This window comes from Heteronotia binoei, chromosome 6 (assembly GCF_032191835.1).
Source record: "Heteronotia binoei isolate CCM8104 ecotype False Entrance Well chromosome 6, APGP_CSIRO_Hbin_v1, whole genome shotgun sequence".
NCBI classification, from domain to species: Eukaryota; Metazoa; Chordata; class Lepidosauria; order Squamata; family Gekkonidae; genus Heteronotia; species Heteronotia binoei.
Window position 1 is genome coordinate 135,011,760 of NC_083228.1, and position 14,691 is coordinate 135,026,450.

At 48.2% G+C, this 14,691-nt stretch overlaps 1 protein-coding gene across 2 annotated transcripts in view; it reads left to right on the forward strand.

Annotated features, from left to right (window-relative positions):
* Positions 1–14,691, forward strand: part of CLCN2 (chloride voltage-gated channel 2) — a 148,276-nt gene that overhangs the window by 78,942 nt on the left and 54,643 nt on the right. For both annotated transcript variants that reach the window (XM_060242594.1, XM_060242595.1), the window contains exons 8-12: positions 6,652–6,777; positions 8,200–8,284; positions 9,460–9,561; positions 12,521–12,605; positions 14,053–14,208. In XM_060242594.1, the coding sequence (XP_060098577.1) occupies positions 6,652–6,777; positions 8,200–8,284; positions 9,460–9,561; positions 12,521–12,605; positions 14,053–14,208 (554 nt within the window). The remainder of the gene's footprint in view (positions 1–6,651; positions 6,778–8,199; positions 8,285–9,459; positions 9,562–12,520; positions 12,606–14,052; positions 14,209–14,691) is intronic.

A 14,691-nucleotide genomic window follows, 5' to 3' on the forward strand; every position in this document is an offset into this window, starting at 1 on the left:
TACTTTCAATGCACTTTGCAACTGGATTTTACTGTGTGGAATAGCAAAATCCACTTACAAACAACAACAAGAAGAAGATGATGATATTGGATTTCTATCCCGCCCTCCACTCCGAAGAGTCTCAGAGCAGCTCACAATCTCCTTTACCTTCCTCCCCCACAACAGACACCCTGTGAGATGGGTGGGGCTGAGAGGGCTCTCACAGCAGCTGCCCTTTCAAGGACAACCTCTGCCAGAGCTACAGCTGACCCAAGGCCATTCCAGCAGGTGCAAGTGGAGGAGTGGGGAATCAAACCCGGTTCTCCCGGATAAGAGTCCACACACTTAACCACTACACCAAACTGGCTCTCACAAAAGTGCATTGAAAGTAGATTGACAGTGCATTATTCAGCCTGAATGAAAGTGCCCTTTAGCTTTTAAACATGGCATGTTATAGGAGGTAGAAACTGCCTAGTCTGGAGTGTACTTACTGCGATGGGTAGCAATACAGTGCCTAGGCCACGGTCCCTGTCCCTTTAAAGAAGCGACTTTATGAACCATTTATGGACATTATTTAGCTGTGCAAAAACCCTGTTTGGAAATCTACCTTGAAGCTCCTGCCCCCTTACACCAGGGGTATGGGAGCTGGCTGTGATAAGCCCTAACTCCACAGAGACCACCACCATGTCACAAAGAGGAGTTTCTGTGGTTCAGTGGAAGAGCATCTGCTTGGCATGCAGAAGGTCCCAGGTTCAATCCCCAGCATCTCCAGTTCAAAAGACCAGGCAGCAGGTGATGTGAAAGACCTCAGCCTGAGGTCCTGAACAGCCACTTCCAATTTGAGTAGACAACACTCAGGGAAGGGGCTGTGGCTCAGTGGAAGAGCCTCTGCTCAGCATGCAGAAGGTCCCCGGTTCAGTGCCCAGCATCTTCAGTGCAAAAAGGACCAACCAGTAGGTGATGTGAAAGACCTCTGCCTGAGACCCTGGAGAGCGCTGCCAGTCTGAGTAGAAGTAATGACCGTGATGGACAAAGGGTCTGATGGTGGCTCAGTGGTAGAGGATCTGCTCGGTAAGCAGAAGGTCCCAGGTTCAATCCCCGGCATCTCCAGCTAAAAAAGGGTCCAGGCAAGTAGGCGTGAAAAACCTCAGCTTGAAACCCTGGAGAGCCGCTGCCAGTCTGAGTAGACAATACTAACTTTGATGGACCGAGGGTCTGATTCAGTAGAAGGCAGCTTCATATGTTCATATAGGGCAGCTTCATGTTTAGGGAGTGGCCATGGCTTAATGGCGTAGCATCTGCTTGGCATGCAGAAGATCCCAAGTTCAATCCCTGGCATCTCCAGTTAAGATGACCAGGCAGTAGATGATGTAGAAGACCTCAACCTGAGACCCTGGAGAACTGCTGCCAGTCTTGAGTAGACAATATCACTGACCTTGATGGACCAAGGGTCTAGTTCAGTATGAGGCAGTTTCATGCCTTGCTTCGCTCTTGCAATGCTATCCTGACTATCATGAGTTTTGGTTGCTACATACGGTGGCCAGCTGCAGGCTGGGAAGCACCCGGAGATTTGGAGTGAGGAGGGTGGGGTTTGGGGAAGGAAGGGACTTTAGTGGAGTATCACGCAATAGAGTCCACTTTCCAAAGTGGCCATTTTCTCCAGGTGAACTGACCTCTATTGCCTTGAAGCCAGTTGTAATCCCAGGGGATCTCCAGCCACCATCTAGAGCACGGGTGTCGAACTCATGAGGGCCGGATCTGACATAAATGAGAGCTTGTTGGGCCAGGCCAGGCCATGTCAGGTTAGGCCGGGCCATGTCGGACTGGGCCATGTGTGTACCTATTTAAGATTAGGTAGCAGAGAGATAAACTTTATAAAGGACACAGACAAACACAATTAAATGTATATATGTTTTAAAACAAAAGATACTTAAAATGTTAGCACTCGTTGGTCTTAAAGGTGCTTTCTTTGTATTTCTCCCATGGGATCCAGGGAGCTGGGCAAAGGAAGCTCTGGCTCTTTCCTTACCTCCACAGGGGACTGGGGTGGGGGAGGAGCCTCAGCCAATAGAAGGAAGAGAGGCTTGACTCAGTAGCTTTGCTGTGTGACTGAGAGAGCTTGGAAAAACAAGCTCTGCCTCTCCCCTCCTCCTCCCCAAGGGAGGAGCCTCGGCCAATGGAGAAAATAGTTTTGCTCTGTAGCTCCTGTGTAGTTGAGCAAGCCTTGCAAAGCAAGCTGTGATGCAGAAGGAAGCAAGAGAAAGGGAGAAGGGAGCAGAAAACAGCCAGCAGCTTGAGGGCCTGATAGGAGCCCTCCGGGGGCCTGATTTGGCCCCCAGGCTGCATGTTTGACACCCTTATCTAGAGTTTGGCAGCCCTATGGGGCATGGGACGGGATTTGCAGGGGAGAGGGGAACCTTCTGTCTCACTGACCACCATAATGTCATCTCCTCCTTTCCCCCCTGCTGCATGCTCCGCCCAGGCAGGCTTTCCGCGCAGCCTGACTCTGTCGCCACTTTGCTCTCTGAGGTTGGTGACCCGTCTTAACTGTCTTTGCGTGTTGACTTCCATGCCCGACTGGGTCTCCCACTGTGTTTGCTCTGTCTCGCCCTTGTGATGTTTGTCGTTTCCCTGACTGGTCCAGGACGTGCTCCCTTTCCCAAAGATGTTGGGGGGAATGTGTGAGAGACTGTTTGTCCCTCATTTCTGCTGATTTATACTGTGATGAAGCAAATAAAAAATTGGATGTTGGCTGGTAGGCTGGCTGAGAGAGGACCTCACCGTTGCCGCCTCTCCGCAAAGCTGCCTGAGGTAGCTTAAAAATTAAAACAAAACAAAAAAAATTAAAGATCTTTGAAGATATTAATTGAAATCCAGTATTTTGAAAAAATAACCTATTGTGAGTGTTTCTGAATAAGTCTCCGCACGGAGCAGAGAGTGCTGATTTGAGGCCCTCAGATGGTTTCTAGATTCCCCGCGTTTGTTCCCTCTCTGTGAAAATGTTTTTAGCGCTTATGGTATATGTTTCTGTCTTAGCGAAGGCAATGTGGGCTGTTTGTACTAATTACTGATTGCAATTTGGTATCCCATTATTAATTATCTTACTGCAAATGGAAAGGGAAAGGAAAGGAAAGGTCCCCTGCGCAAGCACCAGTCGTTTCCGACTCTGGGGTGACGTCGCTTTCATAACGTTTTCACTGCAGACTTTTTTACAGGGTGGTTTGCCATTGCCTTCCCCAGTCTTTTACACTTTCCCCCCAGCAAGCTGGGTACTCATTGTACCGACCTCGGAAGGATGCAAGGCTTAGTCAACCTTGGGCCGGCTACCTGAATCCAGCTTCCACCAGAATCGAACTCAGGTCGTGAGCAGAGAGTTCAGATCACAGTACTGCAGTACTGCTGCTTTACCACTCTATGCCACGGGGCAGAAAATGAGGTTTTCCCAAATAATCATATCGATAAAAGAATGTTATACTTCCGATTACTATTATTGTGGTTACCTTTGCTTGGTGTTTTTGATTATTTACCTTGCGCAAACAGTGAACTCTGCTAATATTTTGGTTGTGAAGTATACAGTATATTATGTTTTTTTTTATTTTTTCAATGCACTTGACAACTTAATTTCAAGTTCTTGATCATTCTGATGGATGTAGAACAAAGCAGAGCCCAGTAGCACCTTTAAGACCAACAAAGTTTTGTTCAGAACGTAAGCTTTCGTGTGCTCTAAGCACGCTTCAACAGACAGTAGGATGGAATGGCAAGCAGTCCTAAATATAGGGAAAGTGGGCAGTGAATCAGCATGTAGAATCACAGAAATGTCCCTTAGCCGATTAAAAGAACCACAAGCCGAGCCCAGCGACTGCCAGCCTGTGTCCACTGGGCTAAGAAAACAAAAACAGTAATAAATGTCAGAATAGCAAATTGATGTCCATTAAGTATCCTACAATAAATGAGAGTCCGCTCTGGGTTAAAAGAAGAAGAACTGGAGATTTATACCCCACCCTTCTCTCTGAATCAGAGACTCAGAGCAGCTTGCAATCTCCTATATCTTCTCCCCCAACAACAGACACCCTGTGAGTTGGGTGGGACTGAGAGAGCTCTCCCAGCAGCTGTTCTTTCAAGGACAACTCCTACAAGAGCTCTGGCTGACCCAAGACCATTCCAGCAGCTGCAAGTGGAGGAGGGAGGAATGAAACCCGGTTCTCCCAGGTAAGAGTCCGCACACTTAACCACTACACCCAACTGGCTCTCACACCAGACTGGCTCTCAGGAGGGCATAAGGTACTCAGAGGCTTACTTTAAACATGTAAAATGTTAAGGGACATTTCTATGATTCTGCATGCTGATTCACTGCCCACTTTTTCTATATTTAGGACTGCTTGCCATTCCATCCTACTGTCTGATGAAATGTGCTTAGCTTTAGAGCACGCGAAAGAGCCAGTTTGGCGTAGTGGTTAAGTACGTGGACTCTTATCTGGGAGAACCGGGTTTGATTCCCCACTCCTCCACTTGCACCTGCTGGAATGGCCTTGGGTCAGCCATAGCTCTGCCAGAGGTTGTCCTTGAAAGGGCAGCTGCTGGGAGAGCCCTCTCAGCCCCACCCACCTCACAGGGTGTCTGTTGTGGGGGGAAGAAGATATAGGAGATTGTAAGCAGCTCTGAGACTCTGATTCAGAGAGAAGAGCGGGGTATAAATCTGCAGTTCTTCTTTTTACGTTCTGAATAAAACTTTGTTGGTCTTAAAGGTGCTACTTGACTCCTGATTTGTTCTGCTGCTTCAGACGAACACAGCTACCCACCTGGGTCTATCTGATGGACTTATTAGTGGGTTATATCCCTTTTCATGTGGTTTATGTTAGATTTTAGGTTTTTTAAATGGTATCCTGTTTTATATTCGATAAAAATCTTGCTCTTGGAAAGAAAAAAAGAAAGTCAGTCCCTGGTCCATTCCCCACATTATCTCCCTTTTAAAAAGATCGGGGGATGTGAAAGGCCTTTGCCTGAAGAGCCGCTGCTTGCCAGAGTCAACAGTGCTGCCCTTGGTATACTAAGGGCCTGACTCAGTGAAAGTTAGAACAAACAATGAAAGCTGAGTAGCACAAAGCACATATATTCTTAAAGATACAGTACCCAGGCTGGAACAAAATATTCGAAAAGTCAGTGGTGGCGGCTACAAGCATAGCCAGCTTAGATAGATAGATGATAGATAGATAGATAGATAGATAGATAGATAGATAGATAGATAGATAGATAGATAGATAGATATAATTTTTTTGGGGTCACTGTGTGACACAGAGTGTTGGACTGGAGGGGTCATTGACCTGACCCAACAGGGCTTCTCTTATGTTTTTATGTGACACAGAGTGTTGGACTGGATGGGCCACTGGCCTGATCCAACGGGGCTTCTCTTATGTTCTTATGTGACACAGAGTGTTGGATTGGATGGGCCATTGGCCTGATCCAACATGGCTTCTCTTATGTTCTTATGTGACACAGAGTGTTGGACTGGAGGGGCCATTGGCCTGATCCAACATGGCTTCTCTTATGTGACACAGAGTGCTGGACTGGATGGGACATTGGCCTGATCCAGCAGGGCTTCTCTTAAGTTCTTCTGTGACACAGAGTGTTGGACTGGATGGGCCATTGGCCTGATCCAACATGGCTTCTCTTGTGTTCTTCTGTGACACAGAGTGTTGGACTGGATGGGCCATTGGCCTGATCCAACATGGCTTCTCTTATGTTCTTATGTGACACAGAGTGTTGGACTGGATGGGCCACTGGCCTGATCCAACAGGGCTTCTCTTATGTGACACAGAGTGTTGGACTGGAGGGGCCACTAGCCTGATCCAACATGGCTTCTCTTATGTTCTTATGTGACACAGAGTGTTGGACTGGAGGGGCCATTGGCCTGATCCAACAGGGCTTCTCTTATGTTCTTCTGTGACACAGAGTGTTGGACTGGATGGGCCATTGGCCTGATCCAACAGGGCTTCTCTTATGTTCTTATGTGACACAGAGTGTTGGACTGGATGGGCCATTGGCCTGATCCAACATGGCTTCTCTTGTGTTCTTATGTTCTAATACATAGAAGAATTTGTCCAGAAATGTAGAAAATGAAGTCCTCGATGTCTGTCGTTTCTCGACATGACATGAATCAAGGGGCCATCAACGCAGCAATAAATCCGCGCAGCCGGCTAACATTCTTCTTTCTGATAACGTCCCTGTTACCAGTAAGAAGAATGTTAGGAGGCTGCGGCCGATTGAATTGTTTGTACCGGTGTCCCCACTCATAAATAATTATAGTTATTGGGAAGCCATGATGCATTGGTTGTTGTGGACTTATTATCTATGGACTAATTTATTGCTACGTTGATGGCCCCTTGATTCACATCGAGAAACGACGGACGTTAAGGACTTCATTTTCTACATTTCTGGACAAATTCTTCTCTGTTTTGACTTTTCGAATATTTTGTTCCAGCCTGGGTACTGCATCTTCGAGAATATATGTGTTTTCTGCTACTCGGCTTTCCATTGTTTGTTCTAACCTATACGGAGTATCCCCTGACTCAGTAAAAGGCAGCTTGTCGCGTTCGTGTGGTAGCAGCGAGAGGGCCGAGAACTCCGGTGGCTGCCTCACGCTTCCCTCTTCTCTGTCGTCCCCCACCCACCCAGGCGTCCTCTTCAGCATCGAAGTCACCTCGACCTTCTTTGCGGTCCGCAACTACTGGCGCGGCTTCTTCGCGGCCACCTTCAGCGCTTTCATCTTCCGGGTACTCGCCGTGTGGAACAAGGACGAAGGTACCACACACACACACAGACACCATTTCCTCCCTGACCACAAGGCTGTCCTCCAACCAGGGCTGCTCAGCGGGTGGAGCAGTGAGCCCAGTGTAAGGGTGCCAACTAAGGGCTGGAAAATTCCAGGAGATTTGGGGCAGAACCTAGGGAAGGTTGAGTTGGGGGAGGGGAGGGACTTCAGGAAGGTATAATGCCAGAGAGTCCCCCCTCCAAAGTATCCTTTTCCTCCAGGGGAACCGATCTTTCTCTTTGATCTTTGCTGTCTGGAGATCGGTTATATTACCCAGAGATCTCCAGGCCTTGCCTGGAGGTTGGCAGCTGCAGCCCAGTATCAGATCACAAGGTATCTGCTGCTTCCAGGAGATTAGGTAGCAAAAAAGACCATATGCAGACCTTTCTTGTTTCTTGTCTCTAGAATCCTGAACTAATAGAGTTCCAGTTCATAAGGAGGCAGCATGGTGTACTGGTTGGAGCATTAGGGTAGGATCTGTCATGCTTTAAGTCATTTGTTCATTCATTCAAGGGCAGAAAAGGGCAACTAGAATGATTAAAGGGTTGGAACACTTTCCCTGTGAAGAAAGATTAAAGCGCTTGGGGCTCTTCAGCTTGGAGAAACGATGACTGAGGGGTGACGTGATAGAGGTTTACAAGATTATGCATGGGATAGAGAAGGTAGAGGAAGAAGTTCTCTTCTCCCTCATGGACACTCAATGAAATTGCTGAGCAGTTGGTTTAGAACGGATAAAAAGAAGTACTTCTTCACCCAAAGAGTGATTAACACATGGAATTCACTGCCACAGGAGGTGGAGGAAGCTACAAGCAGAGATGGCTTCAAGAGGGGATTGGATAAACATATGGAGCAGAGGTCTATAAGTGGCTATTAGCCACAAGAAGAAGAAGACTGCAGATTTATTCCCCGTCCTTCTCTCTGAATCAAAGAGCGGCTTACAATCTCCTATATCTTCTCCCCCCCACAACAGATACCCTGTGAGATGGGTTGGGCTGAGAGGGCTCTCACAGCAGCTGCCCATTCAAGGACAACTCCTTCAATAGCTAACCCAAGGCCATTCCAGCAGCTGGAACTCTGTCTGGGGCAAGTGATGCTCTGTATTCTTGGTGATTGGGAGGCCACAGTGGGAGGGCTTCTAGTGTCAGGCCAATGGCCCATCCAGTCCAATGCTCTGTGTCACACAGTGACAAAAAAAAAAAAACCCAGGTGCCATCAGGAGGTCCCTCAGTGGGCCAGGACACCAGAAGCCCTCACCCTGTTGCCTTTCCCAAGCACCAAGAATACAGAGCATCACATACATCTAGGGATCTTGTCAACAACTTTGTCACTACAAACCATTCATTCATTCATTCATTCATTCATTCATTCATTCATTCATTCATTCATTCATTCCCTCTCTGTGTCCTCTTCAGAGACCATCACAGCTCTTTTCAAAACCCGCTTCCGGCTGGATTTCCCTTTCGACCTTCAGGAGTTGCCAGCCTTTGCAGTGATTGGGTGAGTCTCAGGGTTCTGTAGACCTTTCTCATTGCTGGATTGGGAAATCTCCCAACCAGTTCCTTCTTCTGCTTGACTAGAGATGAGAAGGCCCAGAGGAGAAATGCAAAACATTGGAACAAAGCTCCCATGAAACATTTTCTCCTCTAGAATGACTAATGCACATCTTAAGGCAAGATTTTTGGCACTCGACATGTATAGTATAAAAAGGATTGTTTATTTTATTTAATTGTGAATAATTTTGGCGACAATTAATACGTCACTAGGTGCTTAACGATGGTGGTAGAAAGAGCCTTCAAGTCGCAGTTTTCTGGGGACCCCTGGTGGGGATTTCAGGGCAAGAGATCTATCAGAGGCTGTTTGCCATTGCCTGCCTCTGCCTCCCGACCCTAGTATTCCTTAGAGGTCTCCCATCCAAAAACTAGCCAGGGCTGACCCTGCTTAGCTTCTGGGAGCTGACCAGATCGAGCTAGCCTGGGTGTGTTAATAAGAATACATTGTTAAACAGTTCAGGGTTAAATAATATATTGGGGAAGGGGGTTGTTGTGTGTGTTTGTCTGCACCTCGATGTCATGGCAACCTCTGGTGACTGACCCCTATTGAGGATATTCAGAGTGGCTGAAGAGAGCCTGCCCCTGCCCTCCCGACTGCTGGTATTTCAAGGAGGTCTCCCATCCAGGTACTTGCCAGAGTCAACCCTGACAAGATCAGACTTGCCTGGGCTATCCAGGTCAAGGCTAAATAATACATTATCAAAGAATGGGTAATGTATGTGTTCTAAAGATTAGCTTAATTTTTTTTCCTTACATCTCAGACGGCAAAAATTAAAGGCACGTGTGCCGTGGTAGCTATGGATAGAGCAAATTGCGACTTTTCCCTCAAATATTTGGTGTGCTTGCTGTGTTTTTGATGGAAAATGAAGATATTTATGGTTCCGAATGCCAAAAAATATGACAATTAGTACCATTTCGTATGCAAACTCAGTTGTAAACGATGTATTTTGTGTGAAGGCACTAAAAGAAGTTTAGGTTTGGTAGGAAAGCGACTGTTGCATGTTTCAATCGCCCCCCTCCCCCCCAAAAAAATCTGTATTTTCTTCCTGGGGGAACCGCGGCTTCTTCCTTTCTAGAAATTGTACATTCCTCCCCTTGACTGATGCCCTTCTCCCAACTCAGGATCGCCAGCGGCTTTGGCGGGGCTCTCTTTGTCTTCTTCAACCGCAAGATTGTCCAGTTCATGCGCAAGCAGAAGACCATTAACCGCTTCTTGATGAAAAAGTAAGACAGGGGATCCCAACATGGAGCCCATGGGTGCCACCGTCAGGGCTTTTTTTTTGTAGCAGGAACTCCTTTGCATATTAGGCCACACACCCCTGATGTGGCCAATCCTCCAAGAGCTTACAGGGCTCTTAGTACAGGGCCTACTGGAAGCTCCAGGAGGATTGGCTACATCAGGGGTGTGTGGCCTAATATGCAAAGGAGGTCCTGCTAGAATTCCTTACAGGGCTCTTCGTACAGGGCCTACTGTGAGCTCCAGGAGGATTGGCTACATCAGGGGGTGTGGCCTAATAGGCATCGGAGGTCCTGCTAGAATTCCTGACAGGGCTCTTCGTACAGGGCCTACTGGAAGCTCCAGGAGGATTGGCTGCACCAGGGGTGTGTGGCCTAATATGCAAATGAGGTCCTGCTAGAATTCCTGACAGGGCTCTTCGTACAGGGCCTACTGTCAGCTCCAGGAGGATTGGCTACATCAGGGGTGTGTGGCCTAATATGCAAAGGAGGTCCTGCTAGAATTCCTTACAGGGCTCTCAGTACAGGGCCTACTGTCAGCTCCAGGAGGATTGGCTACATCAGGGGTGTGTGGCCTAATATGCAAAGGAGGTCCTGCTAGAATTCCTTACAGGGCTCTTCGTACAGGGCCTACTGGAAGCGCCAGAAGGATTGGCTACATCAGGGGTGTGTGGCCTAATATGCAAAGGAGGTCCTGCTAGAATTCCTTACAGGGCTCTCAGTACAGGGCCTACTGTCAGCTCCAGGAGGATTGGCTACATCAGGGGTGTGTGGCCTAATATGCAAAGGAGGTCCTGCTAGAATTCCTTATAGGGCTCTTCGTACAGGGCCTACTGGAAGCTCCAGGAGGATTGGCTACATCAGGGGTGTGTGGCCTAATATGCAAAGGAGGTCCTGCTAGAATTCCTTATAGGGCTCTTCGTACAGGGCCTACTGGAAGCTCCAGGAGGATTGGCTACATCAGGGGTGTGTGGCCTAATATGCAAAGGAGGTCCTGCTAGAATTCCTGACAGGGCTCTTCGTACAGGGCCTACTGGAAGCTCCAGGAGGATTGGCTACATCAGGGGGCGTGGCCTAATATGCAAAGGAGGTCCTGCTAGAATTCCTTATAGGGCTCTTCGTACAGGGCCTACTGGAAGCTCCAGGAGGATTGGCTGCATCAGGGCTGTGTGGCCTAATATGCAAAGGAGTTCCTGCTACAGAAAAAGCCCTGACCACAGTGCCCACTGATACTTTACCTGGTGCCCGCTGAGTGTTTTTTGGAGAGAGGGTGGAGTCACTTCTGATTGCTGTCGGAGAGCCAATGGGCTGTGCAGATGAAGATAACATTGCTTCAGTGGCGGCTGCCACTCCGGTGTTGCTTTTATTCGCTGTCCCATTCCTCTTTCTCAATGTATTTTTTAAAACTACTCTTCTTTCCCCCCATCCTTGTACTTCCTCTGGTTGTGTGTGTGGCTTCATCCCGCTGGAGGACCAGTTTGGTGTGGTGGTTAGGAGCATGGGCTCTGATCTGGGAGAACCGGCTTTGATTCCCCTCATCTTCCTCCACGTGAAGTCAGCTGGGTGACCTTGGGTCAGTCATAACTCTTAGAACTGCCCTCTCAAGAGCAGTTCTCTCAGAGCTCTCTCTGCCCCACTTACCTCACAGGGTGTCTGTTGTGGGGAGAGGAAGGGAAGGTGATTGTAAGCTGTTCGGAGACTCCCAAGTGAATGGTGGGGTTAAATATCCAGTCTCCTCCTCCTCTTCTATTTCTCCTCCTCGTGTGGCAGCCATTTTGTGGTTGTGCCCAGCACTCTGCGTCAGAATTCCAAAGGTACTGATTGGCTCAAAAAGGTTGTGGAACTCTGAAGTCAGACGTATCGAGTTGGACTGAGGAGCCACCGTCTGGCTCCCAAACGTGATAAAGAAGGCAAAGGAGATGGTACAGAGAGGGAAATCTGATGTGCCGCTGTCTCCTCTCTGCATTGGCTCCCTGCCTGCTGCAGTCATCCATTATCTCCTTTATTTTTTTAAATAAATACTTACATTATAATATATTCAGATAAACGGTGAGATAAGCCGTCCACCCAGAACAGAACACAATTCTACATGCAGCCAGACAAGCAATTTCTCAATATAGCACCAGTTATAAGAATCCTTTTTCAACCCAAAAGGGAAAAGCCGGTGCCCATATTCTTTCACTGTTTTCTGGAACAGAATTAAGCCAGATGAACCGATTAAAGTGGAAATGTTTGAATTTTACCTAAATCATTAAGATGGGGGGGGGGGAGATCCCTATCTCCTTTTAGACATAAAAGAGGCTTGTCTCGCTCTAAGCAGGCAACCGATGTCCAGGGATTCTGTAGAAAAATTAAGCTGAAAAGATTTTACTTTGAAAGTGGGATGAGTTATGGACCTGCCTATAATTTATTCTGCTTCGGCGTCTCCACAGAAAAGGAAAAGAGATATTCATCATTTGGGTCAGGCCCCGCTTTGTTATATTCTAAGAAATTCTTCCCAGCTCCCATCGCGGCTTCTGAGATTTCAGCCTTCCTCCTCCACTTCAGAGCCTCAGCCTGAAGGAGAGACTGCTGTGATTCTCAGGATCACATGAACGCTCTAGCAATTTGGGAAGAATTGTTAGAAAATTGCTAGAGTTTCCCGGAAAACCATAGTTTTCCTGGAAGCTCCTAGAGTGGCTGGCGTGCGACGTCACCAGCACAATGACGTCATTTGTGAGTGCCATCATCGTGCCGGCAATGTCGGGTGGGGATCCCCCCACTGGCCCATTGCGGGCTGGCAGGTTGGGGACCTCCAAGGGGGGAGAACCCCATCCGTGAGCTTGGTGGCCCTAGGCCAGTCTTTTCTGCAAGCTAATGGGTGTTGAAGGATGGGGGGAGAGCAGCAGAGTCTGCTGTCTGGGGTGGCCACGGGTGGACTCTCATTCTCGGTTTGTGCCCTTTTCAGACGCCTTCTCTTCCCTGCCCTCGTCACTCTCCTCATAGCGACGCTGACCTTCCCGCCGGGGTTTGGGCAGTTCATGGCTGGCCAGGTAAACGGACTGATAACATACCGATGTTACGCCGGCCCTGATAATGGGATTTGCCTCTTAGGACCTAAACGGGAAGGCACATATTGGCAATATTATTATTTGCGGTGTATGTAATTGCTGCTGATGTAAAGCCAGATGCATTTGTGGCCTTCCAAAAATAGTGTTGTTCATTTCCAGATTGGAACCTTCCATTTTGGGTCCTTTATTGTATATTGATTTATAAGTGTAACTGGGGATTTATTGTATTTGACCTCTGAAGAAGGCCTCTGCAGGCCGAAACACGCCAGGTTATATATGTATCTTTCATGTGCATTTGTCGCTTTGATGGTTTTATGAGGCTTCACTTGGGCCCCTACAGGTTTTTAAAATATATTTTTATAATAAACATGTACTTTTGTCCATAACTAGGGCTGTTTTTAACCTGTGGCCCTTAGTATTGTAAATTTCCTTTGGAGACTTCTGCTTGGTGGGTTTAGTTTCTCTTCTCCTCTCTTTGTGATTGGCCAGGTTAATTGCCCAGAAGTCACCTACTCCTCATAGCCGCGTCTGGGCTAGATTTCCCTCCAAAACTCTGCCACCCAATCAAGAGGGACAGAAGGAATCCTGGGAGATGTAGGCCCACTAGCAACTCCTATTCAGGCTTCTCCCTGCCCTCTAGGCCGCATCACGACATACTTGGCAGATGCCAAGGTTGGCACGATTCAGGAGGTTCCTGTGTGGTTGCCAAACTCAGTGACTGCCCGTTGGCACCTAGATTTCATGTTGGAGGGAAACGGGGGGCACAGGCCAGCATTACACCACATGCTGACGTCACTTCTGGGGGGAAACGGAAGTGATGTCATCGTATGGGGGACATTCTAGGATTCCCAAAAACTCTGTGGCAAATCCTACAGAGTGTCCCTCAACATCATAACGTTACTTTCGGTGTTTACCTCAAATGCTGCCAAGGGATGGAGGCTGTGGCCAAGCACCTTAGGTGCCCACTGTGCTGGAAGTAATGGATAGATGGAGAATTATGTCTTCCTTCTCGCACGCTCTGAGAGCTAATTTGGTGTAGTGGTTAAGAGAGGCAGACTTTAATCTGAGAGGACCTAGTTTGATCCCCCCCTTCTCCACATGCACTCAGTTGGGTGACCCTAGGTCAGTCACAAGCTCTCTCAGAGCTTTTCTGCTCCACCTACCTCACAGGGTGTCTGTTGTGGGGAGAAGAAGGGAAAAGAGATTGCAAGCTGCTCGGAGACTTCGACTGAAGGGCAGGGTATAAATCCAATCTCTTCTTCTTCTCTGGCCACCTGCCATTGGAATGCTGGATCAGACCGATCTGGGTCTGGTCCAGTGTTCAGTGGGGCTTACGTTGCATGCTGTTAACCCACCCAAAATTAGAATTTGGGCAGGTAGAATTTAGGCAGGTGTGTCTGCCTCTGTTTTACTGCTCTTTCTCTGCCAGCTCACACAGAAGGAAACCCTGGTGACTTTATTCGACAACCGCACCTGGGCCAAGCAGGGCCTGGCAGAAGAATTTGAATATGTCGGCGTCTCTGCAGCCTGGAAGCATCCCCACGCCAATGTGTTTGTCACTCTGGTCGTCTTCATCGTCATGAAGGTGGGTGGGAGGCTTTCTGAATTCTTCCAGGCTCCCAGGTACCGGTATTGTTCATCATACCTGGAAACAACAGGGCTTCCTCCACTTGGCCATCTCGTAGCTGACGGGCAGTAGATTCAGGACAGACAAAGGGAAATACTACTTTACACAGCAAGCGATTAAAATGTGGAATTTGCCGCTAGAGGATACAGTGATGGCTATGGGCGTAGATGGCTTTATAAAGGGGTTAGACAGATTCATGGAGGACAAGTTTGTCAGTGGCTATTAGCCCTGGTGACTAAAGGGAAGCTTTGCATTCAGAGGCAGTTAACCTCTGAATCCCAGTGCCAGGAGGCAACATCAGAGAAAGCCTTTGGCCTCTCTGTCCTGTTCAGAGGAACTGTTGGCCGTTCAGAGGAACTGGTTGGCTACTGTGTGAGACAGGATGCTGGACTGGATGGACCACTGGTCTGATCCAGCAGGGCCCTTCTGGTGTTCTTAAGA